The 25,666-nt window shown below is 36.7% G+C and overlaps 1 protein-coding gene and 1 long non-coding RNA gene across 5 annotated transcripts in view; one reads left to right on the forward strand and one right to left on the reverse strand.

The window, feature by feature from the left end:
• The window catches only part of LOC147757709 (uncharacterized), a 62,836-nt gene extending 52,256 nt beyond the window's left edge, over nucleotides 1–10,580 (reverse strand). Inside the window, exons 1-2 of the long non-coding RNA XR_015320841.1 lie at nucleotides 10,270–10,580; nucleotides 9,095–10,177 (exon numbers count right to left, since the gene is read on the reverse strand). This is a non-coding gene — a long non-coding RNA (uncharacterized LOC147757709). The remainder of the gene's footprint in view (nucleotides 1–9,094; nucleotides 10,178–10,269) is intronic.
• The window catches only part of LOC111244215 (putative fatty acyl-CoA reductase CG5065), a 113,200-nt gene that overhangs the window by 82,742 nt on the left and 4,792 nt on the right, over nucleotides 1–25,666 (forward strand). For all 4 annotated transcript variants that reach the window (XM_022791039.2, XM_022791040.2, XM_022791038.2 and 1 more), the window contains exons 3-10: nucleotides 4,625–4,741; nucleotides 11,294–11,403; nucleotides 14,773–14,988; nucleotides 17,149–17,359; nucleotides 21,141–21,289; nucleotides 21,440–21,634; nucleotides 22,160–22,364; nucleotides 25,536–25,666. In XM_022791039.2, coding sequence (XP_022646774.1) covers nucleotides 4,625–4,741; nucleotides 11,294–11,403; nucleotides 14,773–14,988; nucleotides 17,149–17,359; nucleotides 21,141–21,289; nucleotides 21,440–21,634; nucleotides 22,160–22,364; nucleotides 25,536–25,666 — 1,334 coding nt within the window. The remainder of the gene's footprint in view (nucleotides 1–4,624; nucleotides 4,742–11,293; nucleotides 11,404–14,772; nucleotides 14,989–17,148; nucleotides 17,360–21,140; nucleotides 21,290–21,439; nucleotides 21,635–22,159; nucleotides 22,365–25,535) is intronic.

The raw sequence follows: 25,666 nt of genomic DNA on the forward strand, positions 1-25,666 counted from the left end.
AATTTAGGTAATGCAAGCTCACAGTTCTTTAGTAACCATACTTCCACGCTCCATACTTCCTATCATCAAATATCTATTTCATTGTTTCCAAAATTCAGCATGTCAGCTTTACATCTCGAATTTAAATCCCATTTTATTTTATTATTCGGAGTGCGTTTCATTTAACAAGACATAAGTACTAGCAAAACATTAAATATGTAGGCTTCATAATCAGTATGATTGTAATACTTTAACGTATTTTGCTTATACGAGATTAGGCTGTAACATTGCTCGTAGGCACTTTGCTTTAGGCAGTACCTCACCTTGGATGATTCGACTTTTTGTCAGGCCGTTTGATCAGAAGCTAATAACCTTTTTTTTGAAAGCTCTCGTTTTACTTTATTGGCATCGCAAAAAAATAACGTTGATAATCTAAGTAAATGATAAGAACGATATAATAGGAATAAGTGGAGAGATGTAAGAAAGAAAGTGGGGTTGCTTATTACTAAAGTCAAGGCAGTTAAGTGGAAAATACTTTTAAAGGAAAGGACAGCTTTTCGTAGACGGTTGCTTAAGAACGATACGTAAAGTCAGCTATTAAAAAATCAGCCTGAATGAAGACAGGCACATTACAATCTATTACTGCCTTTACCAACAGAAAAGCCTTGGAGGTGGATGAGGCAAACATCCCATTTAGCTCTATGGATAAAATCAGTAAGACGGCAAAAGATCTTGCAAAAAGTCGTCATAAACAGACACAATGGTATCTAATATGTTTAAGGTTCTACTTGAGGAACGCCTCGAAACACTGAAGACAGTAATGAACAATATCTGGACGACGAATAAGTAAGAAAGGGCGATTTCAAACCTTAGCATCCACCACTCATCAACAGGCTACCCCCTTGTGTGCCTACTAATTTCCATTAGCAGAATAGCGGTGAAGACCATCGCCGGGCTAATTCATCACAGCTAAAATGTGAAGGGAAAAATGCTCCAACTGAATTGCATTAGCATTGTATCAGATGATCTAAAGGCTCACATATGAGATTATGGATTCGTGTTCGGATCTTCTGTATAAGATGAGGCACACAACATACTCTTTTTTTAAAAGTTCGTTAATGCGTTCAGCTAGTGGCGTATGCCGTCAAAGCAGCGGCGAAAGTGAAAAATAAGGTAAAAAAATTCGCTGATGCTTTTGGATCAGCTTATGGAGAAACACCAGCTTGTGGTGACCTAAAGGAGATGCAGGTAATTTCAGGTAGAAAAAAGGAATGGGGTAGTCTCGAGGTCGAGATCTCAACAAAAGCGAATTCGACATCGACAATGCTTAAGGAGAGGCAACACCAATGGCAAATACTTGAGCTAGAATCATGTCCAAAGCTGCGGGAGCGAATGATCATCAGCACAATGGGTTTCTACGCGGCACCTATATAGAGCAGATTATTCCATAGAAAGCAAGTAATACTCGAAGAAAAAAGCTTTAAAAAAATTCAAATTGCCCTGCAAGCTTGATGTTGAGTGCGGAAAGAAGCACGGACATCACAGTCGAGAACACAAACAATTACATAAGTAATTCATAAATATGTTAGTGTCAGCGTAAAAACTTAGGGCTCAGCACCAGGCTTAATTTTAGAATAACAGGAACTTGATTAATACACTCCACAGAACAGTGAGCCACTATATGGTATTATGTCTTACAAGACCTATGGGTTTTTTAGAAAAAGCTGTAATGGAGCTCCTGTCGGCCATGAAAATTTTGCATAAAATTCACTCAAAATGCGCAAAATTTGTGTCGGGTTGTTTTGTACAACTTGTAAAAGACGTAGTTGTAGTGAATTTTATATGAATTCAGTGCGGTTTAAGTAATCAAGCAAACCCACATGCTATTTGCTATACAAAAGCTACACTGTCGACAAATTCATCGGACCCGCGTATTGTTGATGAAAAATCCTGATGTCAGTGTATAGCATTTATAGAGTTAGTATACTATATAAACACTTTAACCCTTATTGTAAAAATTTAGTACATGGCCCCAAAAACGATCCTGCACCCATTCGGTTTGAAAAGGCGCAAACGCCGCATTTCGCAACCCACCGATACTAGTTCTATCTACTCATCTTAGCAAATAATAATCTCGACGCTAAAACACTTCACAAGCATACAGCCGAAATACGTGTACCCCGACCAGGAGATCCTAGGTCGACCTAATCTAAACTGCTGTACGTGAAAGAAAAAAATACCTTAAGTGCACGGCCTTTGCTGAAATCAAATTATAATATCTATCAAGTGTACAGCGCATTGTTGACTATGAACCCTACCAACAGCAACAATGAAATCAGATCAACTTATGCTGATATTCTGTTTTATGTTCTACACTGCTGCTCTAACTCTTATGCATTACCTCTGACGGCTGATTCCCAGCACGAAACGAAGTGCATTGTTTGCCTCGACTTGAACCTAGACTGCCACATTTAATTAAGTAGACACACGCGTTACTTACTGCGCTATCAAGGGGGCAAAACGACGCCATTGAACAAAACTGAACTAAATATAAAGACATAAAGTCTCATCACTTTTGTAATGTATCAGACGAGAAGTCTCGAAAGAGACTATATCAAATAATAGTTCGACCATTTTGCGGCTGATACGGTCCTCATCATATGCGTCAAAACAACCTGTAAGCATGACACAACCAAATAAGCAGTATACCAGAAGGGAAACGAATTGTAAACTGAGGGAGACGGTGTTTATTATGAGTGACAAGATACTTTTATAAATAAAATAAATTTATAAAAGGACTCTACGTATACTTGCAAAAAGTGCTTGATCCCAGCACGCCTATTGTCAAGAAAAAGGTCAGATAAATTGTTCAAAAGCCTTAAAACTCCTAGGACTCACAGAAACCCAGCTCACACATATAATCAGGTAGCAGTGAGCGTGTTGTTCTAGAATAACAAGCTCCTATTAGACATAGCGAGATCCACACACTGTTGACCAAATTATGCATTACAAATAATTACAGAGTCTGAATTTTATAAGGATCGTAACAAAATTAGTGACATGCAAATTGCTCGTAGTCAAGAGTTGAATAATAATGCGATTAATGTAGTACATATACATCGTTACATAGTAAATAGAGGCATCTACTTGTACACTAATGTTGAGGACTCAATATATGCGTGTGCAAAAAGTCTTGAGCAGAAAACATTAACCTTATGGTGCCAAAATTCACACCCCTTTCTTCTGATGCATAATACGACTGCCATCTTTGTATCTGGAATGCCAAGGTAGTTATTGAAACTTCAAAAAGATCCTGCAAAAGAACACAGTAACGGTTGACGGCGTAGAAACGAAAAATGATGATATTTTAGAAATCACGAGAACCATACAAACAATTACCGTAAAATTCTTCTATTCGTCAAAGTAATCCTGTGGGCTGGTGATTTTGCAAAGTATTAGCAAGCTAAAAGGGGGGGGTTTCTTATTTAAGTATATTAGTATAGTACTTAAGTATATATATTTATAAGTATTACAGTTGCACCCTAGTTTTGAGTCTAGGTCGAAATTTAAACCTACTGAAGAAACAGCGGTGCTTTCATAGTTATTCATTTTAGTGTGAAATGGCAAACGTTAGGCAAAAAAAAATAGGCAAAGCCTAGCAATATTAAACAAAAAATGTTGCAAATCGGCGGTTAGGATTTGATAATCCATCATAGCATGAAGTATTACTAAGACATTGTGACATCTTTCTTTCCACTGGCAGTAAAGCTGAGTAAAGCCACTTTAGCTACTGATTCATTTTAAATGAAATCCTTAATTTGATATGGCAGGTATTTTATATTTTTATGTTGATGTTTCATATCATGACATCATTGCCATTTTTACGAAATCTCTGTATAGTGGTGATTTGTTTTTACTCAAACAGAAATTATCGTGATGCAAAGGTTTTTTTTCAGAAGGGTAAAGTTCACCGCGTTGACTGTGATGTTTTATCGATCTACTTTCCCTATTCTAAATATAACGGGGTAATTGCAATGGAACACCAACTATATTACAAAGGAGTTGACGCCGAATATCTATCAACATATCAGGATTAATTTTCATAGGGTTATATGGTAATATGCATAATTTGTCTAACAACACTTGAGGAGTCTTCACTTCGCATGTATTAAATGATGTGAAGTAACCCCTTCAAATTACTTTTGATTCGCCTTATATGCATTTTCCCGGTGACGTCATTACGGGGGCAACGGCTAGTTTATTACAACGATTGTCACTGCATATAATACGATATATCATACACCACATATCGTGCAATCCACTGTCCACCGTTTTTAAAGGGTTAGCACCCTCGTAATGTCATTTATACATTATTTGGAGTGCTCAATGTCTTATCACCTTTTGCTTAGCTTGTCATATTTACCTATTAATATATGCTACACGAGATGTGCGGGCGTTAATATGATTTGACATGTTCTTTTTTTTAATTTTCTAACTGCGTTGTACAAATTAAAAACTTTTTTTGGCATATGTACTTTTTGTTTGGCGCAAAAATAACCAAAATAATAGAGCGGCTATAAATATATATTTACTAATTACAAACTAAACTGTGTTTTTCTCTATATTTCTTCTGTTAAATCAAAAGCTCCTTATAGAAAAGCTTCTACGCTCCTGTCCTGCTATTGGCCAGATTTTTGTTATCATCAGAGAAAAACGAGGAGCAAGCGTCCAGCAGCGCCTTAATAGCATTCTCAGTGAACAGGTAATATACTTTTACTGATATCCTTGAATTATTCCTTAATTTTTTGTAAATACATTTGCACAAAATGGGAATCCACATACGAACTTTTTTTCTATAAACTGTTTCTAATACTATTTAAACCAAAAAAATACATTTCAGTGACATTTTTGGCATTTGCTAAGAGTGTTACGTTTGACGATCACGCTCATCTAATATACAATCATATGTTGGCACTATATCTTTAATCATGAACTTAAGATATTCACTAGTCGTGTTCTAAATCTTCCTTCTTATTTCAAAAATAGTTTTTAATAGCAGTTTTGCATGAAGCGATATCTGCGGGTGTAAATTCCTTAAAGTATCGCTTAAATACGTTACGCATAAAAAATTCCAACGAAATATGCGGCTGATGGCAGGTTAAAGGCTTTGAAAATGCAAACATTTAAAACGGCCAAGAAGTACAAAATTTGCAAATGGATGTTTTGCTTTTCAAAGCAACTGCTGGTTTCTATACAAAAAATCCAGTTGCATCGTAAACTGCACTCTATTCATAGTTGTTTTATCACATCTATTCTGATTTCGTGTTATCATTGCTTAATTGCTCAGTTGAATATTGCTCGCGATTTTATCGTATTTACTCTATTTTTACATGAAGTAACCCGTTGAAATCACAGAAGGCATATCTAAGCTACACATCTTTTAGTGTACCTTTTAAGACTGTATCCAAATAGACGGATATTTCAACATAAGGTTTTACATGTGCTAGAAGTGCCATTCTTGATTGTCATTTACTGTAACCATCATTAACTGCGACTAGATTTTCATTTCAAGACCTATATATATATATATATATATATATATATATATATATATATATATATATATATATATATGAAGACGAAGGTTCCAAAAATACAAGGGCTCAAAGTAGCCAATAAGCCTAAAAGGTGAAAAAACGCAAACGGTCTCAAAAAGGTTAACTGTTGTATTTCGCCTGGATCACCTGTTAGCAGTAAATATTATTTTCTTCGACACTGCCGTTATTTCTTATACCAAGGATCCAGCTGTATCAAAAGTGTTTTCTAAGCCGTCGATTAATTTTTAAATCCCTGAAATCTAAATTGTACTAAGATTCTTATAGTTTGCCGCTTAAAAATTTGCCTCGAATTTTTCAGACGCCACAAGGGAATTCGCAATAACCTAAACCGTTAATTTCGGACAGTTTATAACTTTCTTATTAATGTCAAAAACTCTTTTTTCTCGCGTAAATACATTGGACAATAGCTCATCTTCGGTTAAATTGTAAAAGCGAGGTATCGCTTTTCGCTATAACGAACTTGTCGATTTGTCCCTTAAAAATGTACTAGCGTTCTTCCACCGTCAGGAATAGTGAGTAAGCGTATGTTCTCTACAAGAAACAGCCCATTAAAGCTTATCCGAATTTGAATGTCTCGCGCTGTATATATATATACATATATACAGCGAGATCGAGAGAGAAAGATCGTGCACATGTATTGTAAATTAGAAAATTAAACAAGATCCCGTTTCCGGCTGAGGCAAAGATTCGTTTGAGATCTTTGTTTCTACAGTAATTTTGTAGAAAATTGAAAAATGTCGAAACATGACTCATTGTGCACCGTAAATAGAGCTTCGTAAAAAAAAAAACTAAATTTAGGAAAAAAAAAAACTTCTGTCGTTATTATTCGCGATGCAAATTAACTTAGGGAACGAAAGTTGAAAAACCTTCGATATGTTGTTTTAAATAAATCCGCTAGACCTGACAACATACGCACATTTCGCTAAACTACGGTTAAAAAAGCTTAGTCATTATCAGAAGGCCCAAATGTGTGTACGGAGTGCAAAGGTGTCGATTGTAATTAAAGTGGACGAAAACAAGAAACAAGGATTAAATGTTGGGGGTGAGTGCAGATTGAATAAAAACCACCAAGGTAGCAGGGCGAATAGAGTAATAGTTACGACTTGAAAATTTTCTTAAATTTATATAAGCTATTTTTGTCAACTCACAGTGCAGTTACATTTAATCACAATAAATATCATTATACGCTCATCATGTAAACTGTTTGAAATAATCTTCACTATGCAACAATTAAGTTTTCTAGTGTGGACATTGTGGTAAGATTGTATCAACTCCAATCCAACAGAGTTTCGCTTCTCGAGGGCATACATATCGAGGGCATGCATAATTTCTCTTGATGCTTGCGTTGCTGTGCTGAACAGTGCTAGCCTTGCCTCGCATCCTGAGTGTTCTTATAGGAGCTTCGTTCTCTACTCTTATAAACCTCATGCGCCCTCCAATAATTATCTACATACTGCCCAGGTGCGAATACAGAATTGTCATTGATGCAAAAAATATTCAACCAAAAGAAAACACCCCAAAAATGCTTTCAGACAACCCGTGGAATATCAGGTAGTGAATTCAATAACGGCTGCATGCAGCGGTGATCCCCACAGAATGCAGTTAGCCCATCAGACGGTGACTGAAGATTTATCAGAGACGTCACTCCTTTCCAAAACGAATTTTTCTCCATAGCTGTATCAGCCGCGACACATGAAGTACTTTCAAACTTAGAGTTCATATAACAAATTCACGACTGATTTGTCACATGCTTTTAAACAACACCTAATCTATAAAGGTGGACTACCAATTTCTCATACTGGATAGATATTACCCAAAAAAAATAATAGCACTGTACTCTAGTAAACCTGGTCCGCTCGATTAACAAGTCTAGTTGCGAGACTGTGCATCTAAGTCGATACTTTCTAATTAGACGTCTACAACAGTGCTGCTTTTCAAAAATGATGCAGCGTTAATTATACACGCGAAAATATAGCCACAACAGAAATCCCGTCATTGTTAGATTATAAACGTGCATTTGGCTTCTGTATTAGTGGGCTGCACGCGGTGCGTGCCCATAATATTGTAAATCCATTTACGATAGAAAGCGAAATATTAAGACTTTTCATGCCAATAGTATGCGTCTGTTAATCAGGGTGTTTATTTTTACGTTGAATTTGCAATTGAATAACTATATGCACTATAATGCATACGCAAAAGTACCACATATACTTATGGATAGAATGGTTGTCGCACTTAAATTCAATTTGATACTTAAAAAAAGGTAAATTGTATCGTCAAATGTAAATCAATCATTTCCGTGATCATCAAGTGGTTAATCTTTACGATTGAAGCCAACAAAAAAATTGACAGTTAGTGAAAAAATAAGTGGTTGAGTATTGACAGCATGATACGAAAAGCTTGTCAATCTGTAAATTCGAAAAGGAAGTTCTTTAGAGGTTAATGACTACATAACATGAAACGCTGCACAGCAAGCGCGGTATAGCATGTCCTTACAAGAACGAGCTGTAACGGTCACTAAATCTGTAGCATTGTAAAGGGTTATAAGCTTACGATACAACACACAGAAGAGCCCCACAATTTTATTCTCTCTATAAACACTCTCTGTCTTAACATTCTTTTAAAAAGTTTAAAGCTTGTTTTTGATCCAATTTAAAAACCTTAGTTCTTTCCTTTGGTTTCAAAATCTTATCCGAAATTGAATATAGGTCAAATGGCGGTGGTAGCTTGCTGCATTAAAAACATTATTATTTATTTATTGACATTTTCCTTATCATTGTTTGCTTGCTGAATGACTAACTTAAATGGCTTAATCACTCGAAATAAAAACCATAACATTACTCGATCTACGCATCCCGCAGTATGCATCATGGTCGTATAGCGGAAATGAGAGCTTTCTCGAAATTTGTATCACCTTTTTTTTTATCTTCTTACTTTCGATTCAGGTCGTGCACCGTACTGACAAAAAAAAGCAACGTTACGACCAACCGGTTTAAATATGTCTATATCTCTCCGTATGCATCATAGCTAATAGAGTTTTTGTACCAAAAAAAGTCATCATAACTTGATACTTTAGACGGTATATTTTAAAACATTTTAAAACCGATATTTTTAAACTTTTTTGTCACATGTTTATTTAAGAAATTTCACCTTAGGTTCGTTGTCTTTAAGCAGGTAGCACATCATATATACTAACATGCATTTGCACGCATGTCTATCTTTATGGTTATAAATTAACACGTTTTTTTTGCTATTGCTTATTATATATTATTACATGATGATCCTATCTTTTTTCGTACCTATCCGTTGAAGCCTATTATTCATTGCGTACTTATTATTCTGGTTTTCACATCATTCAAATCTTCTCTGTAATTCAATTTTTTCTACTCATATTAATTACACATCTCTAATACAGGCATAATGAAATCATCATATACATTATCCATTGAATGGATAGCATGCATTGTTTAGCCTACCTATAATATTACGCTACATACCATTTGCATCTTTGGTTCCTTTTTAAGTTGCCCTTCATTGATTGACATGTTTTTCCGTGGCATGTGAATGTCGTACAATGAATACTGCATTTGGTGACTTTACAAGCCTGCTTACTTCAATAAACTTGCACGAGAGCTGAACTGCAGTTATACAGACTGCATTATTATGCGCGAGCAAGACACTGCCGCTGGTGTCACATGGCATTCTGTACGAAGAGTTTGGCAGCGCAAATTAAGTTTTGAGCCACTTATGAGTTACATTAAATTATGGCAAGCTGATGACCCTTTAAAACATACTTGGGAAAGCTTCGTAATTAAAAATTAGGTCCACAACTGTCGAACTGTGTGTACTGCATTTTACGGTAGAAAATGCTTATGCTCTAGCTGTCGTAGCGCGCTACACTAGCCTGGTTTGTATCGTGTCCATCAGCGTGACACCAAAGGTGATACCGCCAGAGCTTAAGAATTGTAACCACGCATTTCTTTTTCCTTTCGATTCTGAGCAGTGTGACACCTGTGACAATTCGCACGGGTAGATCAACAACTCGCACTTTACTTACCGCCGGTAGTTGCTTTAGTTCTTCTGCTAATATCGAATTCGGTTGGCACTGACAATGTGAATAGAGTGATCGCATTTAGTTAGTCAGACAAGTTGCTTTATTAACAAAAAAACCCATTTGTAGGAAGCAAAATATATCATATTCAGACGGATTGCGGAGCAGTCATGCTTAGACGATCTAAAGCTATTTTAACGCATCGGGTAACACCTGCTACTGCACAGCTTGTCTAACGGTTTAGATGCTGTTACGTAGTCGATTTTGGAGTTTAGGAGTCTTTTCCTTATAGTCATAGCCATGTAAAGTGAGGCGCCGCCATGTTACATCGCGAATGTCTCTCGGTAAACTACTTATGTTAGGGCCATGTGCTTCAATCTTTTCAATTACATCGCACGATTCTATGCCATGATACATTTTGTCTTACGCGGCTTTATCCTCAACCCTCGTTCTGCCGATTCTACAATTATAGACGTCAGCGCCCCTGCATTTACAGATGGGGTTGCCAGTTCTCACAGTGTTTCATTGCCTGTAAAAGTGTAAAACCTTGTAGGATAATTCTGCCTACACTAGCAATGTAGATTATAAACGATATTCCGAAAGATACCCTGAGGAACTTACTTGTTTTTTAGTCTCCTCCACACTTCACAACGCTTCTTGTAAACCTTACGACGACAAAAGCTCAATATTGTATTGGTGAAGAACTTTTCATTTTCAAATCCTGCAATCCACAAAAACTGTTTTAATGGACGAGCGCCCTAGAAAATTCTGTGCTGTTTTGATGTCTGCGATAATTCTTTGAATCCTCTTGCTTTAAATATTGCACCGATCTATACGCTTGCGAACAAGACGTGTTCATTGACACCATTGATGTATGCCGTTATTTTCACTTTTTTTTCAAGCACCAAACTGGCGCAATCTGCGAAAGGTTCAGATTTCACTCACCGAATGCGTAGCTCTTTAACTGCATTCGTCAGACGGGCCAGGTGGATATCAGAAGCGGAAAGTTGGGTTATCGGGCAGTAATCTAATTTTGGTTAGTTGCTTGTTTTTCACTTGAACCATCCAACATAAGGTAACCTTAGTCATTAACGAAGAAAGCCTTTGACTTACCTTTAGGCTGTGGAGTTCCAATGATAAGTCCTCTGTTAAGGACCTTTTCCCTGTTTTACGCCTAAAAGCAGTATAAGTATCTGAATCTACCCTCGGCTATCTGATGGTAATAATCTACATATCCGTGCGCCCCAGATGTTCGGAGGTCAGAAATCTATTCTTACTTTAGGAAGATTTCAAATCAGTGGCTCACCTATGGCAAACCACATCTCTAAAAAAAAACATCTTTGTTGGTCCAATTTTTTCGTAGAATTGTAACATGTGATGATTTCTTATACGAAAAATATACGTTTTATATTAAGCACTTACTTCGTGATTTTTCGTTCGAACGAATTTCACTGAAATATTTGAACCGTAGGGAACTCTTGGTTTTCATTCTAAGTCAACAATTTTAGGAAACATTTTGTTGTGCATTACTCTATAAAATATACAAATCACTGCATTGACAATTACTCGTGTGCACCTTTAAATCTGTTAACCCTGAAAACCCGTTTCATAACGAAAATATATTTATTTGCTTTCATTTCCGAAGATATTTGAAGGTTTGTTGTCCCGTCGCCCAGAAGCCCGCTCACGAGTCAGCGCTCTAGCTGGCGACATAGAGAAGCGTTTTCTTGGTCTTTCCGATAAGGATCTACGCAGGTACATGTACCTAACATTACATTATCCAAATACATTAGGTCAAAACTAAATCATGTTACTCTTTCCTTGTTAAAGAAAAAATGCAGTATGACATATAAAGGTTTTGAGAAAGTCAAGATATTCACCTGTCCCATCATACGTACACGCTTCATGGAATGCCAAGTACCAGAATATCCTACCCTGGTGCTTGGTGGACTGATGGTCTTTTTTTATTACTACTACGAGTTCTTATAAAAGCAGCCAGTTAGAATGCAGTAAATTATAACTGGTTTTCTGTTCTAAATAAATGTTTCTTACAAGTATTTGATACTACCAGATGCTTTAATAAAGCATCGCATCATTTAAAAAAGCGCTTGGTATTGCTGAATATATTTATTGTTTGGGTAGTATCACTAAAAAATTAAAGCTCCGTTTATTTTTGAATATTGTACAAAGTGACAGATGTCAAGCATATTTTCGAAATTTACGAAGGGATACGTGTTATTACTGGCACTTACTGGCAAGTTTTAATAAAACTTTTGAGGCCCGCTGGCTATAAAAAGTGGAATTAGATTTTAAACACCTCACCCTTTTATTCAGAACAATTTGTAATTGAGTTACTGATTTGAAATGGGGTCGAACGAGCATACGCAATGAACGGCCATTAAAAAGATTAATTTTAAAAGAAAGTATACCAAAGATCAATTAAATATTTTTACGAGTTGTGCCACGAACTCTCGTTTCTCGGTAATTCTTTCATCTTACCATCCAGTTCCACAAAGGCTTCGCTATGCCAGTGAGCATAATTAAGTCAAGGTATATGTGTTATGATTTTAGCGACTTGCTTGTCTATGATGGTTATGCTTCTGTCGTCGCGGAAATTTGATAGGATTAGTCTCGGCATGGTACAATGTGGCACTCCCATTTTAATATTGTACTCAATAGCTATTTATTTTCAGTCTTACGGTTACTTGCATAACTAGAGTTAGTGCATTGGAAACATGGAGGCGTTCGGTTTGCCTCCAGCGTGAGCAGATTCCGTCCAGTTTATCCGATCGTAGGCATTTCGTAGTAAGCTCTATATAAGCCAGAAGGTGGGCTTATATTAGTCATTGCTTGACTGGAGGTTTCCTCTAGCCAACAGCTCAATGGGAAATGCCTTGCCAAGCAGTTGTGAAATTCCCAGTGATTGCTGCTCCATCACTGTCATCCAGAGTATGTCCTTGATCGTCAAGGAATCTTCCGAAGTACTGACAGCTAAAGTTTAGGGTTATGTATCTATATACCTCATACCATAATCTAAACGAGGCCATAGCCTCTCTCAGTTTCTTTGACGGCAACCTTTGCAATTGTAACAAAGGGTATATCTTTGTTGTTATCGGTCTTCGAAGCCGGCCTTATTCGGTTCAGAGACCCAGCTTCTGTAGACCTTTCGCTGCATCGTACTAATACCTTGGGGGTTGAATGCCTGTGGGCATCTTTTATTCTTGGACAGATCATCGTGTTCGTGACTAGGACTTGGCCTTGCATCTAAAGCTTTGTTGTGCAGTTTCGTGTCTGGCATTCTGTTTTCGAACATCTGTAGCAGCGCTTGCAGATTTGTAATTTCTTTTGCAATGTAGCTTTGCTTGTTCTCGGACAATTTTTGTGCTAAAAAAAATGGCCGCTATAACCCTGGATATGTGAACCAAAGTAGTCTAGCTTGCCTCTCTTCTTGGCCAAGATGCTTCTATTTTGATCTCTTTGGTATTTTATGAGAAAAAAGACTAGCTTGTCACGAATTTCAACAGTTGCTCCGATTGTGTTTATTTCAATCGTATTGAGGTTAGTGGTCGGACCTGCGGTTCGAGCCTTCAAGTCCGCTTTAGTACCTGCCTCTCGGACTTTTTCAGAATGTTTTTTCTTACGTTCAGCAAAAGATCTATGTTTCTGCTGCTAAAAGCCACCTATGCCTGAATTGTTAAGCTACCTGACTTGGTGATTCGGTCAAGATTTGCATGTATATAAGTGCCTAGCGGTAGCATTTAAGAAGATATTTCTTATTTAGTTTCTGTCATCACCATGATCTAGCTCGAAATGCAATGGCTGATATAGTTCGTTATGGGATTATCGTTGCTCTTTGCAGTTGGTCTACTTGTTTGAAAAGTTGGTGGACTGCATAGGTCATCGTTCTTTGCGACCGACGTTGCCGCCTTTTCCATTGGAAAGATTGTGGGGACTCCAAACATGCATCACGTCCGTTCGCTGTTTTCAGATGCTTTTTCAGATGTTTTTTTATCCCTATTATATATTTCGGTGTCCGGGATCGTCTCCAGGATTTCCTTTTTAAGAATATGCCACTTGTCTGCATTCTCCGACCACTTCTGACTGACCAAACATATGCTACGTCCTTGTTAGAGGTGGCCTTCTTTAGTCCTTCCGGACCTTATATCTGTTTCTACAAAGTTTCTCATAGATCCTATTGTGACATTGATCACTAAATCTGTTCAGCCTAATTCTTTGCTTCTCATAGTTCTGCTATGCCTTTGTTGGCGTTACATTTATTTCCTTTCTCTATTAATTTTTTTAATCTAGCCTTTAATCTATTGTGATTATGCTATTTTCGTTTTTAATGTTCCCTTTAGTGTTTAGAACCGCCATCGTGGAGAGAATGTGAATCTTCAAAATCAGTTTAGCAATTGGAACTAAAACTCTGAATCGGTCCGTTCATAATTTATGTTGTTTCATCTCTTTGCGTTGATTTGGAAAATTAATGAATGAATCTTAACTCTTAAAACGAGGGAAGCAACAAAATTCCAACGTGGTAGTCGACTGCGAAATTGGACATTTTGTAGTTTAGAACTAGGGAACTGCAATATGCCAACTCGTTTATTCACTAGGATGGCACCTTTTCATCCGCCGACGTGTCGTTTGGCGAGTTGTCTCATAAAGCAGGACAAACGCATAACTTGAGTATTGTGACAAGAACATTACAATCGCCTTATGAAGGAAATGGGACTAAATGTCAGTTTACGTCACTTCTGTATTAATATAATATCTAGATGACATTCCGTTGGATCCGAATGCCCAATTTAGTAGATAATTATAGTAATAATAGCTTCTGTTCGTCTGTCTATCAGACACAGAGCTATAATTTTGACGATGATGTCACAAGCAATTTTAGATTTTCCACGGATTACGTACAGGGTGTAAATATAATAAAATATAAATAAAATAAATAAATAAAATAGAAAAATCAAGGGAAACAATAAAAAAAAAAGATCCCAGGCGACGTATTTGATTGATAATTTCGCGTGATATGCCATGAAATTGCCTAATAGATTATAAGATTGTATATATACGTATATATATTCTAAATGCGTACATTCTGTAATCATTTAAAACTGGTAGGGTCCAGTCTGAGGTCGAAATTGTCATCCACTCAGCAGCAACAGTTAAATTCAATGAACCGTTGGTGGCAGCTGTTCGTGTAAACGTAGGGGCCACTGCCAACATGGTGGAACTTTGCCGTAATCTGCAGAAACTCTGCTCTTTCGTTCACGTTTCCACTGCGTACGTTAACGTCAATCAACCGTCAGAGCCAAGAATTAAAGAATGTATATACCCGTAAGTCTCTTTTTGATCTTTTATAATCATAAAAATATATCTTAGAACGTATAGCATAGTACGACTTATCAACTCACTCGCACGCATACAGAAAAGCATACATATTGCAAAATAAAGCAAACAGATAATGGTCGAAAGTTTTCTAATAAAGACAAAATTTGCAAAAAATCTACAAGGTCCTCCACATTTTGGCAAAAGTCTGATATGCAACTGTTGGCAGCTTTGTTGTTTTAAGAAACGCAATAGTATTAGCTTATTATGTTTTCAGAAAAGAAAAAATAAGTAAAAACGTAGAACTTCACTTAGTCCCTGCATGGAAAAAAATCCTGCCTCGGTTGATTTAGTGCTTATTTGTAAGTATCAATTGTTCGAAAAGCATAATCACTAACCTTTTGCTAAAAGGTTAGTGATTTGCAAACACATATTTAGGAGAAAAGTAGAATTTTATTGAATTCGCCATAACTGTACTTTTGTGGTGATAATAGGTTCGCTTGGCTTTCCGAATACACATGACTCTCCAAAAATAAAGTTGTTCATCCGTATTTCATAATAGCACCTAGCATTATAGCGCCAGCCTTGACAACTTTTAGATAATCTTGGTGATCTGCCTAGATTTTATCAATTGCGACTGAAGCAGTCGAACATATCAAGATTAACTCGGCTTCGTAACTGAGAATAGTTTTGTCAAATTGAGTCACACAAGATGCCTTTTTGTTAGCAAAAGCAATGCCTCCAATTTTATTGAGAGTACTCTCCTTAGTACCTACCTAGTAGTGCTACCATCAAAATGCTTTTGGGGCCACCAAGGCTTATCTTTTGATTGCAGTGCTGGGTCTTTCTTTTAAATGTTACTATTTCTTTATAATTGTTCGGTGCTTAGTGGGCTCTAGCGGTTTTAGATGGTATAATACAAAAGTAGTAGTAGGAGAAGTTGAGCGGTGGGGGGTGTTAAGTAAAGGAACGTTAGAAAGAGGCGCACTGAGTCACCACTTTTTTTTTACAAATTTATCTGAATAAGAGTGCAAAAGTTAATAACCTCTCTGAGGAAGTACAGTATAAACAATTTTCTCAGCCCATCAAGTCTTCGTAGAATTTTGACACCGTAAATATTTTAGTTGTAAGTTATCGTAGATAGATTAGTTAAGCTCAATCATCGGTGAAGTTTCGTATTAATGTTGGATGTATCAATATAAGCGAAAAAGGTATATAAACATGGCAGTAGTATTCATATAAAATTGTATCAAAAATATATTTAGTATTTCAATTGCTTTGAGTTGTTCGTACAAAAATAGCTATTTCGGAGCAAAAATAAATGTGAAACATAAAAATACATATTAAGGAATCAAAGGGTAAGTAAAAATAAAGAAAAATAGATGCTTAAAAATAGATTGGTGAATTAATACCTTTACGTTTGCGGTTTAGCTGCCTTACGTGGCAAGACGTACTCATTATGTCTCTAGGCAAAATTTTCTCGCAACGAATTACGTTTGAATTACCGTTTGAACAAAGACTTTATTTTTCGCACGGTGCAACGAATAAGTACCTCAGAATGACATAAATACCACTGGTAAAGAAGGTATATATGTATATTTATAGGTTTTATCGCAAGGCAGTTAGAAAAAAAAAAGAATATAAAGAGCAGTGAGCTTTTTAAAGACAGTATACGGCTTAAGCTGTCAAACCAAGATACCATGAATGGAATTTTCTTGCATCGGAGCTCTATTTTAGACTTCGCAGTGGCGGATTGTTTTGCTATAGTCTGTTACTCCAAAGATCCATGCAGGGCAGTTTGGGTGACAAGTGCGTATGTCACTGAGTAGACGCTGGATGCCTAGGTACTTGAACGCTGGGTCACTATTTCTTTCCACGTAAACCTCTTTATTTACTGGGATTACGTAAGAGCTTACGCTGCGATTCAAAGTAAGTTTGCGACCAAACTCTGTTGGAGGATATTAGATTGTTAAGAACAGGAGAATTAACGCTACGTTAAAAAAAGTTACACGGAGCAGTTCATATTGGATTATTATCATATGCGTGAAGGGCTTCTGTACTGTATAGAAGAACTTATAAACCCGATATAATACTTCATGAATGAGGACTCATCCTTTTTTAATAAAAATAACCTGAACATCTATTGATGTATATTCGCTGTGGCTGTAGATTTGATCTAAGAGCAGATGATTTGTTAGAGTTAACGGCACGCCTGCCACCGGCAGCTATGGAAGCCGCTACCCCGCATCTTCTCGGCGCCTACCCAAACACATATACTTTTACTAAACGTCTCGCCGAAGAGCTCGTTTTTGAGTCTGGACTCCCTGCAGCAATCGTGCGGCCTTCCGTAGTCGTTGCCACAGCCAAAGAACCCTTTCCAGTAAGTAAAAAACCGTAAGTGCTGTATCTAATCCCATTATTAGACAGAAAATACACAGTCGTATCATTCGAATACATCAAGGCATGCATATTACATAACGCAAAAAACTCCCTATGGTAATCCTTTCGTAATGTTAATATAGTTGTTATATTAGGGTTTCATTTTATCGTAAATATAGTTCGCGTTATACCGCGCAAAATTATAGTTGACTTTCGGTCCGATTTGTCGGGGTGTGAACATTAGTGAGCCTTTTATTACCCACAGTATATAATATAATAATATAGTATATGTAATATAGTAGTATAAATAACTTAAATTAGGGCGTTAACATATTATTTTAACATCGAGATTCCACTAGTTCACGTGTGTGCTCACTTCCTTAAAGGAAAGGTGGAGCTTCCACAATACGTTAGGTTTGACACAAATGAGCAGGCAACCGAATTTAAGCATATCGCGATAGGTATCGCGTTCTACGGTATGGATTTTGATCGAGTTAGATAAGTCAGTTTTGAGAAAAATGCTCTTTGCTAGTAGTTTTTGTTTTGCATTAGTTCGAAAAGTGCGGAGATTACGCAAAATTTTATCAAAAGCAACTCATGAAAGGTTGGTCAAATGTCAGACTGCAGAATACAGCATTATACTTTGCAAAAATGCTCCGAAGTTTGGAACGCTGTGGGCGCTCTAGTATAACCTCCTTATAGAGAAAGAGGGGCAAGAAGGAGACCTGTACAATCTTAATGCGCTTTTGTTGAATCTGAATGTAGCAATCAAAAAAAGGTCCAACTATTTCTGTATTCTTCTACCGTTTTTTGAATTTAGCGAACTACAAAAAGATCATGTTGTGAAAATGAGACATCTAAGGGAACCTTTAGGGTTCCCTTATTATTATTATTATATGTATATATATATATAGTATTATATAAGTTGGTCCAAGAACAACAATAACAAAAAATCGCCGCATCAATGAGTCGGGTACAAAATTCATTAAGTTATTTTAATTATTAATTGTTTTGATAGATGTATGTCTAATTTAAGCCGTTGCTTTCGCAAAAGGATAGGGATTTCTGCGGCAGTAAGAATGGAAGCCATGAACGAAACTTTAGACAATATAATTCTGAATAATTAAGCAAAAATTTTTTTTTATTTCTCGCTTGATGTCTCGTTAATGGATTCTTTAAAAATCTGTGAATGTATTATGGCTATAAACTCCCGTTGAAAAAGTACTTTATTTCCATTATTTTTTGCAGGTATAAGAACATCAAGAATTCCAGTTTTTTAATTTCATTGTATGGGCCAATTGGGCACCCGGTAGGTATTATATCTACAAATTTTTATTAAAATTCACTAGTACAAGTCGCCTAGCGTTAAATCGCAGTATGTAGCGTTATCTTCTATGGGAGCTACCGTCGGATTACTGCCATAAACAAAGAAAGCATCGGAAAAACTATGTTAATTTGAAAGGAACACCTATATTACTTTCTATTTGAAGAAATATATACCTCCTTGATCTTATCCTTATCCAAAAGACTGTCCAGGTATTTGTTATACTCGAATTAACGGCGAAGCCCACGGTGGTCTAAAGTAACAGGGTAAGCCAGAGTATATGTCTCTAAAGTTATTTGGTTTATATTGCATTGATAGCACATACGTCTTGTATGGGCGATTCTAATATACATATTTTATTATTATCATTTTTTAAATATAATATTTAAAATTACAGTAATTTTAAATAGTTAATTAAATTATTATGAAACGCAGAGATCCCAAAAATGCTAATTTTTCAAGTGTAATTGAATTGCCAATTCCAACATTCTTTGCAAACATCCTAAGAGGTTCTGTAAGTGAAGCACAAAACATTTTCTGGGATGGCTTATGAAAAAGTCATTCGCATATTTGCAACAAAATTTGGCGACTTAGTTTGGAACCGCATATACATAAGTGGGTGGTTCCGCTCCGTCTAAAATGCTAGATATTATAAAATATGAATCTTTACAAGTCGTATCATCATCGAATTTTGCATTTAACGATAGTCGTCTTTATGAACGCTGTGAAGTTCATATAAATTTACTTAACAGTACATGCACTCTATACTCGAAACAGTTTAGATAAAATACTAGATTCTCTAATACTAAATAATATACACAAAACATTTCATATCATTACTATTTATATCATTAAATTTTGCTCACTGGGTTTATAGACCTAAATTTGAAGCAGAATTGACTTTATATAATGATTAAATTACCATGCATACCACCACCATTCGAACCGGATAGGTGCCACAAGAAATGGAAAATGAATCCAAAGGATTGGATTGGTGGGCGTAGAAATAAGTTGCTGTCAAGGAGGCGACTGACGTACTAAGTAATTTAACACCTAGCATTAAATAAAGGATGGCTGTGGCTTGGTGAGCTCAGCTGTATTAGGTTGGGACATAAATCAATCGATCCTTATCGGCCTTAGATGATCAATCAAATCCTCCGGCTCCAAAATTCTAATCTTGAACGTCGCAAACCAGTTTTGAACAGGCTGCTCAATTATAAAGTTTTCACTGTGGAGACCACACAACTATTCAGTCGTAGTTCGTCAGCTGTCCCCAGAAGGCGAATTGGTGTAAGTGTTGAAATTGCACTTTTTAACCTGAAATTTTCCTTTTTCTAATTGAAACCGCTGTAAAATTATTCGCCGCCCAACGTATACAAAAGGGGGGGGGGGAGGTACTTTCGGATGCTATATAAAAAAACTAGTAGATGAACAGTGAAGTAGTAAAGGTGAAGGACATGGAAAAACTGAATGTGCTACACTGTTGACAAAAATTGCTTCTTGTTCTGTACTACGATTAAATGTAGTACAACGGTTTACTAGTTAGATCCATATTTTTTTAATAGTATGAACAAGTATAAATATACGTGACACTATACAGTGGTTAAGTACCGCTCCTACCGTAACCCTGTCATTCTCTCGCTTGTCGGCGCAAATTCTACACATCTACGTCAGTGATTCCTGGTTGATTCGCCAGTGTTTAGACCTGTATCGTATCTTAAGTGGCAGAGCAATAGTACACCAAGCGGGCGTCTCCCCGTCGTTCTCTCTCAGTTGGCTGTGCCCGAAAATCGGTGTGTCTATGGCCGAATACGAATGCTATAACTATCGTTACATGGTAAGTATATATTTGTGAGTACCTGTAGAAGGTAGCAATACGGCAAGAAATGCCATGTTCACGCAAAGAGAATACTAAAAACGGACCGAAAGTGCTTATGTTTTTACCTTATAATACCTCTTGGTCAAGGAAGATACTGGTTCAGCTTTGCCAAAGCGCAGATATAGTACAGATGCCAATAAAGCATTGTGTTTAAAGCTAAGTGATGTCCGACGATGCATTCATGTGGTCCAATATACTGAACTCAGTACTGAGTTGCCATGACGGCCATAGGCAGTGATATCAGAATAGTGACACATGTCCAGCAAAACAAAGCTAAAATAAAGAAATGACATTAAAACTGATAAAGTTGAAATTTTTAGTGCCGTCTCTTCGTAAGCCTAATATCCAACTTTTAACATTCTATATTAACTTTGACTATTTTAAGGTTCTTTACTATTATACATAACGCCGTATATATAAATCACAATAGGGTTCTGAAGTCCGACGACAAAGTTCTCGAGAATAAAGCTGGTGTTGCGTTTAACGTCCTATTAACATAAAAGTTTACAATAGTTCAGAACATAAACGATGGAATTGAAATATTATAATAAACACTCCGCTTACGTATCGTATTTTAAGGGCTGGATTGATAATATTAACGGGCCGACAGGATTTTTCCTGGCATTGGGTACAGGGTCTTTGACTGCCGTCTATGCGAATTCGAACACGAAGGTTGACCTCATACCTGCAGACCTGGTTGTCAACTGTATCATCGTTGCTGCTTTCAAGTAAATATGAATGGTGCAATTTACGTATCCATACAAATTCATAGTTCCCTACATACCTTATTGTCTAAAATAAAAAAATTGGTGAGATGAAAGGTGACGGACATTAGATGTTAGGTCTGACAAAACTATTAAAGGTCTATTTGTTTACAGGCGTGCGACAACTAAAACGGATAGAAGAAACCGTTCGGTGCCTATAATTCACTCCTGTCTTGGAAGAGTGATGAGTCTTTCAGGACAGGAAATGCAACTCTGCTCCTATCGGATTGTAGCTACTCACCCTCTTATATATTGTATTAGATTTCCACATACAGTTGTGTGCAGCAATCTGTGGGAGTTTCGACTTAGGTATGTATCCATGTCGATTTGTCAAGGCACTCACATTTGTTTAACAATTTATAAATAAAAAATCTTCTCCAAGTAAAGAAGACACAAAGTAAAACCGGAATTTAGGGCAGCTGGGGTGTGCACCAAGGGTCCTCGAAACGTGTTCGCGCACTAAATTTAGGGACACATAATCACTTGGGTTCGAATTCAAACATAGACACAGCTCATTTCATGCTAGACACTAGCCGTCTGATGGAATGTTTAATAGCACTACGGGATGTAAAGCTAATTAAATAAACCTAACGCAGATATTCTTTTGGTGAAGCTCAGCTGTCCGAAGCAAAAAATATGGTACGGTGTGCAGCAGGAGTCTATTTCACGAGGGGTGTAAATGATATATACAAGTAATAAATCACAAGTTACGTTCAGAAATTGTTTCGTATTTTCACGATATATCCCAGGATAATGTTGTCATGTGTTTAATAGGCTACTAATACAAGAAGTACAACATACTATATTTGATCATGGCTTTTTTCGTGTTTATAGAATGTTGCTATTCCATCGGTTGCCTATGGAGATAGCAGATTTTTTACTGTGCCGAGTGGCAGGAAAACAACTCCCACTGCGGAAACTTTATGCTCGAATGACAGCGGGCTTGGACGCTCTTAGCTTCTTTTTCCACCAAGACTGGGATTTCATGACATCAAGCGCCATGGAAATGCAAGAATCGCTTGGAGATACCGACCGCTATGTGAGTAGGCCACTTTTGCTATTACCAGTTCCTTGTCGAGCGGCTGAATTAGTCAAGCACTTCGGTTTTTTTCCAAAAGATTCAAGGTATATTAATTTAATAAGTTAGTTTCACCGAAATGTAATAATACACTGTAGTCAATTCACTTTGTGATCGGTAGTAATTATGCAAATAATTTGAATAGAAAATCTTCCATTTTCTCACTCGGAGCAACACAAAGTGTAAGCAAAAATTGATAATTTAAGCCCTTTTCCGGTGTTTTAAAAACTTAATTTTTTATATTCTAGGGAACGCCCGATGTAAATCATCGGCCGATTAACTTTCGCTGTTTTGAATAGCCCTAATTATCCTTTCGTGCTGATAATTTTTTAACCTAAAGAGAGATTTGTCCTTCATGTATAATTATGAAAACTAGCTTCTAGCTTCGCGCCTTTCGCCAAGAAACAAGCTGCAGTAGAACCAGAACGGGTACTTTTTTTACTGAGTAGGAATCTCTTTTTATGATGAGCCTATGTAAAGACTTTATTTATTTATGAAAAGGCAGCCAAAGGTTCAACACCTAAAGTGTAAATAGCCGATTTATTAATTCAAAATGGAAAAACTCATATAGAGCGGCAAGCAAATTTTACAGACCTCAGCCAACGGCTTGACCTTTGAGAATTTATTAGGAGCAATAAAGCCCACTCGTTGATCCTACTGTAGACAATTTACCTGGTTTTCTGGTACAAACCCATTTGCAGCGACATTTGATATATTTGAGCAGTTTGAGGATTATTTTAGCGTTGATCTTCAGGTAACACTCAATAGTGACGATGGCTGTAATTTGGCAAAACTGACTTGCTTTACTTGTGGCTCACTCCGCTCTCTTTCCTTAAGGTTTTGGAAGAGTGTTCTACGCTGCCAAATCTATTCCCGTTTAGATTATCGCGTTTGTCATTTTCCACGAAGTCCATCATACTTAGTTGTTACAGTTGGATAATAGAATCCTCTTTGTCTTCTGATGAATACGGCTATCTAATGGGAAAGTTTATTGATACAAGGCAGGTTTTCTTCCCAGCGATGTAAATGAGCTTCCGCACGTTGCAAACTTGAAACGCTTAATTTTTTTAACTGGCGTACAAATCGCGTACGAATGACTTCCGCAGCTGTCGCAAGATCGGTATGTACCAATTTGAAGGTATTTATGGATAGAGTACGGTTTGTTCTTTAAGCACTATGTGCTTAAATTGTTGGGGGTAGAATCGTCACTCTGAAGCGATCGTTGAGCGACAAACTGATTGAACTTGATACGTTTCTGCAGCTGTAGAAGAACTGAAAATTTGCCATGGCTGTAGCGTAGTTAGATACATAAAGGTACATAAAGACGCACTGTTTAAGAATGCTTGTATTGGCTGTAGTGACATTGTAGATTGCACCAATAATCATAATACCGTCGTCCATTTGTAATGACCATAGTTCAGAAGAAAACATGCGACATTTTGTTTTGAAAATAAAAAATACAGCCTAGATTGATTCTTGAGATTGCGGAAAACGGTGCGCTGCTTGGTCTTACATGTACCGTAGATGGCGCTCAGACTGTCGATACAGACAAAGCCCGAAGAGGTCAAGTAAGTAAAATATTGCTTGAAATCGAGATCAGGATACGACTATATGATAATTTCGATCCATATAATGATTCCTTATATCTCATGCAAAACGTATTTAATTACTAAACAGCGAGAATACGTCCTTCAGCTGTCTTGCTAGCAGCGTCCAGGGAAAAAAACGTTGCCTTTATAGTCGGACTCAATAAAGTGGGAGTTTAAAGGTTAATGGGGTTCAGACACAAATATGATTTCATGTATACTTCATTATGGTTATTGTGATTTATTTAAGCAATAACATTCTTTGAAATTTTATTATTTATTTTAGTTGAATATTAAGTAGCTATCGATTTTGATGCGATTAGTGTATAAAGATCTTAGCCGCAAACTAATCTATCGTGGATCCTTACCCAGAAGCCTAGGCTTTTGCAAATGTACACCTGGGTGCACGCGATTGTAAAACTGACTTTAAAAAGTTAGCGCTAACAGGAAAACAGTTCAAAGCATTTGAGCGAGGTAACCTCCACGATGAAGAAGCGCACTCCTACTGCATTTAAAGTAAATTCTCAAATTTTAGTTGTGTTGCATAGACTTGGAGCGAAACATTTGAGAAGAATTAGGTCACTGAATTTGTCATAACTAAAATCGAAAAAAGCAATCGATATAGGATGACCGCCGTAACGACAAGAACTAGAAAAATCTCGATGATTAAAGTTGGATGAAGAATTTCTTTGGAATATATAATAATAATATTCATCCAATAATATTCATAAACAACATTTTATGAGAATGTGCTTTTGATCGCATTGTTAGGATAACCTTAATAGATCTTCTATTTATAGATTGAAAAAGCTTACATATATTGGAACGAAAACGATGAACAGTGTTCATAGAACGTAATATAAGACATCGGGATGTTAGGCGTGATTTTTTGATTGAGTTGCGTCAATTCGTCAGTCAATGCGTCAATTTCGGTAACATTTGTCATTGTAGTTCCTTAGATTATACATATAATGAGATCGTCAGGAGTATGTAAATTCGGCTATGTATATTAAAATGTAAACTACACTGAAAAGAGTAGTACTATCAGGTTAATTAAATATTGTCTTTATTCAGTATTTCGGCTTAGGGTAAATTGTGGACGTCGAAAGCCAAAAAATCTCATCTTATTGTTGTGCACAAATCGGAAGATCTTTCATATAGCTCATTATCGTACTTCGGTAATATGACGCTCAGGTGGTTTTGAGCAAAGTAGTGTTTATGGTATTTTGCAGGCCTAATGAAGTATTCCCAGATTTCGCACATAACAATGTCGCAAAAAATAAGACTAGTTTCTAAAACTTAGTACATTGTGTTTTTGAGAGCTGTTTCATTACCACTGGTCTGTCTAAAAAATAAACTCATGATATATCTTTTTTGCATATAGTGGAGCAAAAAAATAGGTAGGTGAAAGAAGGTATGGTTTTTAGCCTGTACCTCTTTTTTAGGTTCATAAGTAAGTTTCAAAGTTTATATGGTTTTAAGGTGCCTGATCCTAGCCCATCTATTACTGGCTATAAAATTGTATAAGTACTGTCTTGTTTTTCAGCTTTTCCCGATTGTTGCCTCGGATGACTTCAAATGGGACTATTTTTTGAAAGTGTATCTCTTCAGCATTAAGTACTTCATCTTACATGAGGATTTAACCACAACAGCAGCGGCGCTCGCCTGGAGGAAAAA

Source organism: Varroa destructor, unplaced genomic scaffold (assembly GCF_002443255.2).
Source record: "Varroa destructor unplaced genomic scaffold, Vdes_3.0 BEIS01000002.1, whole genome shotgun sequence".
NCBI classification, from domain to species: Eukaryota; Metazoa; Arthropoda; class Arachnida; order Mesostigmata; family Varroidae; genus Varroa; species Varroa destructor.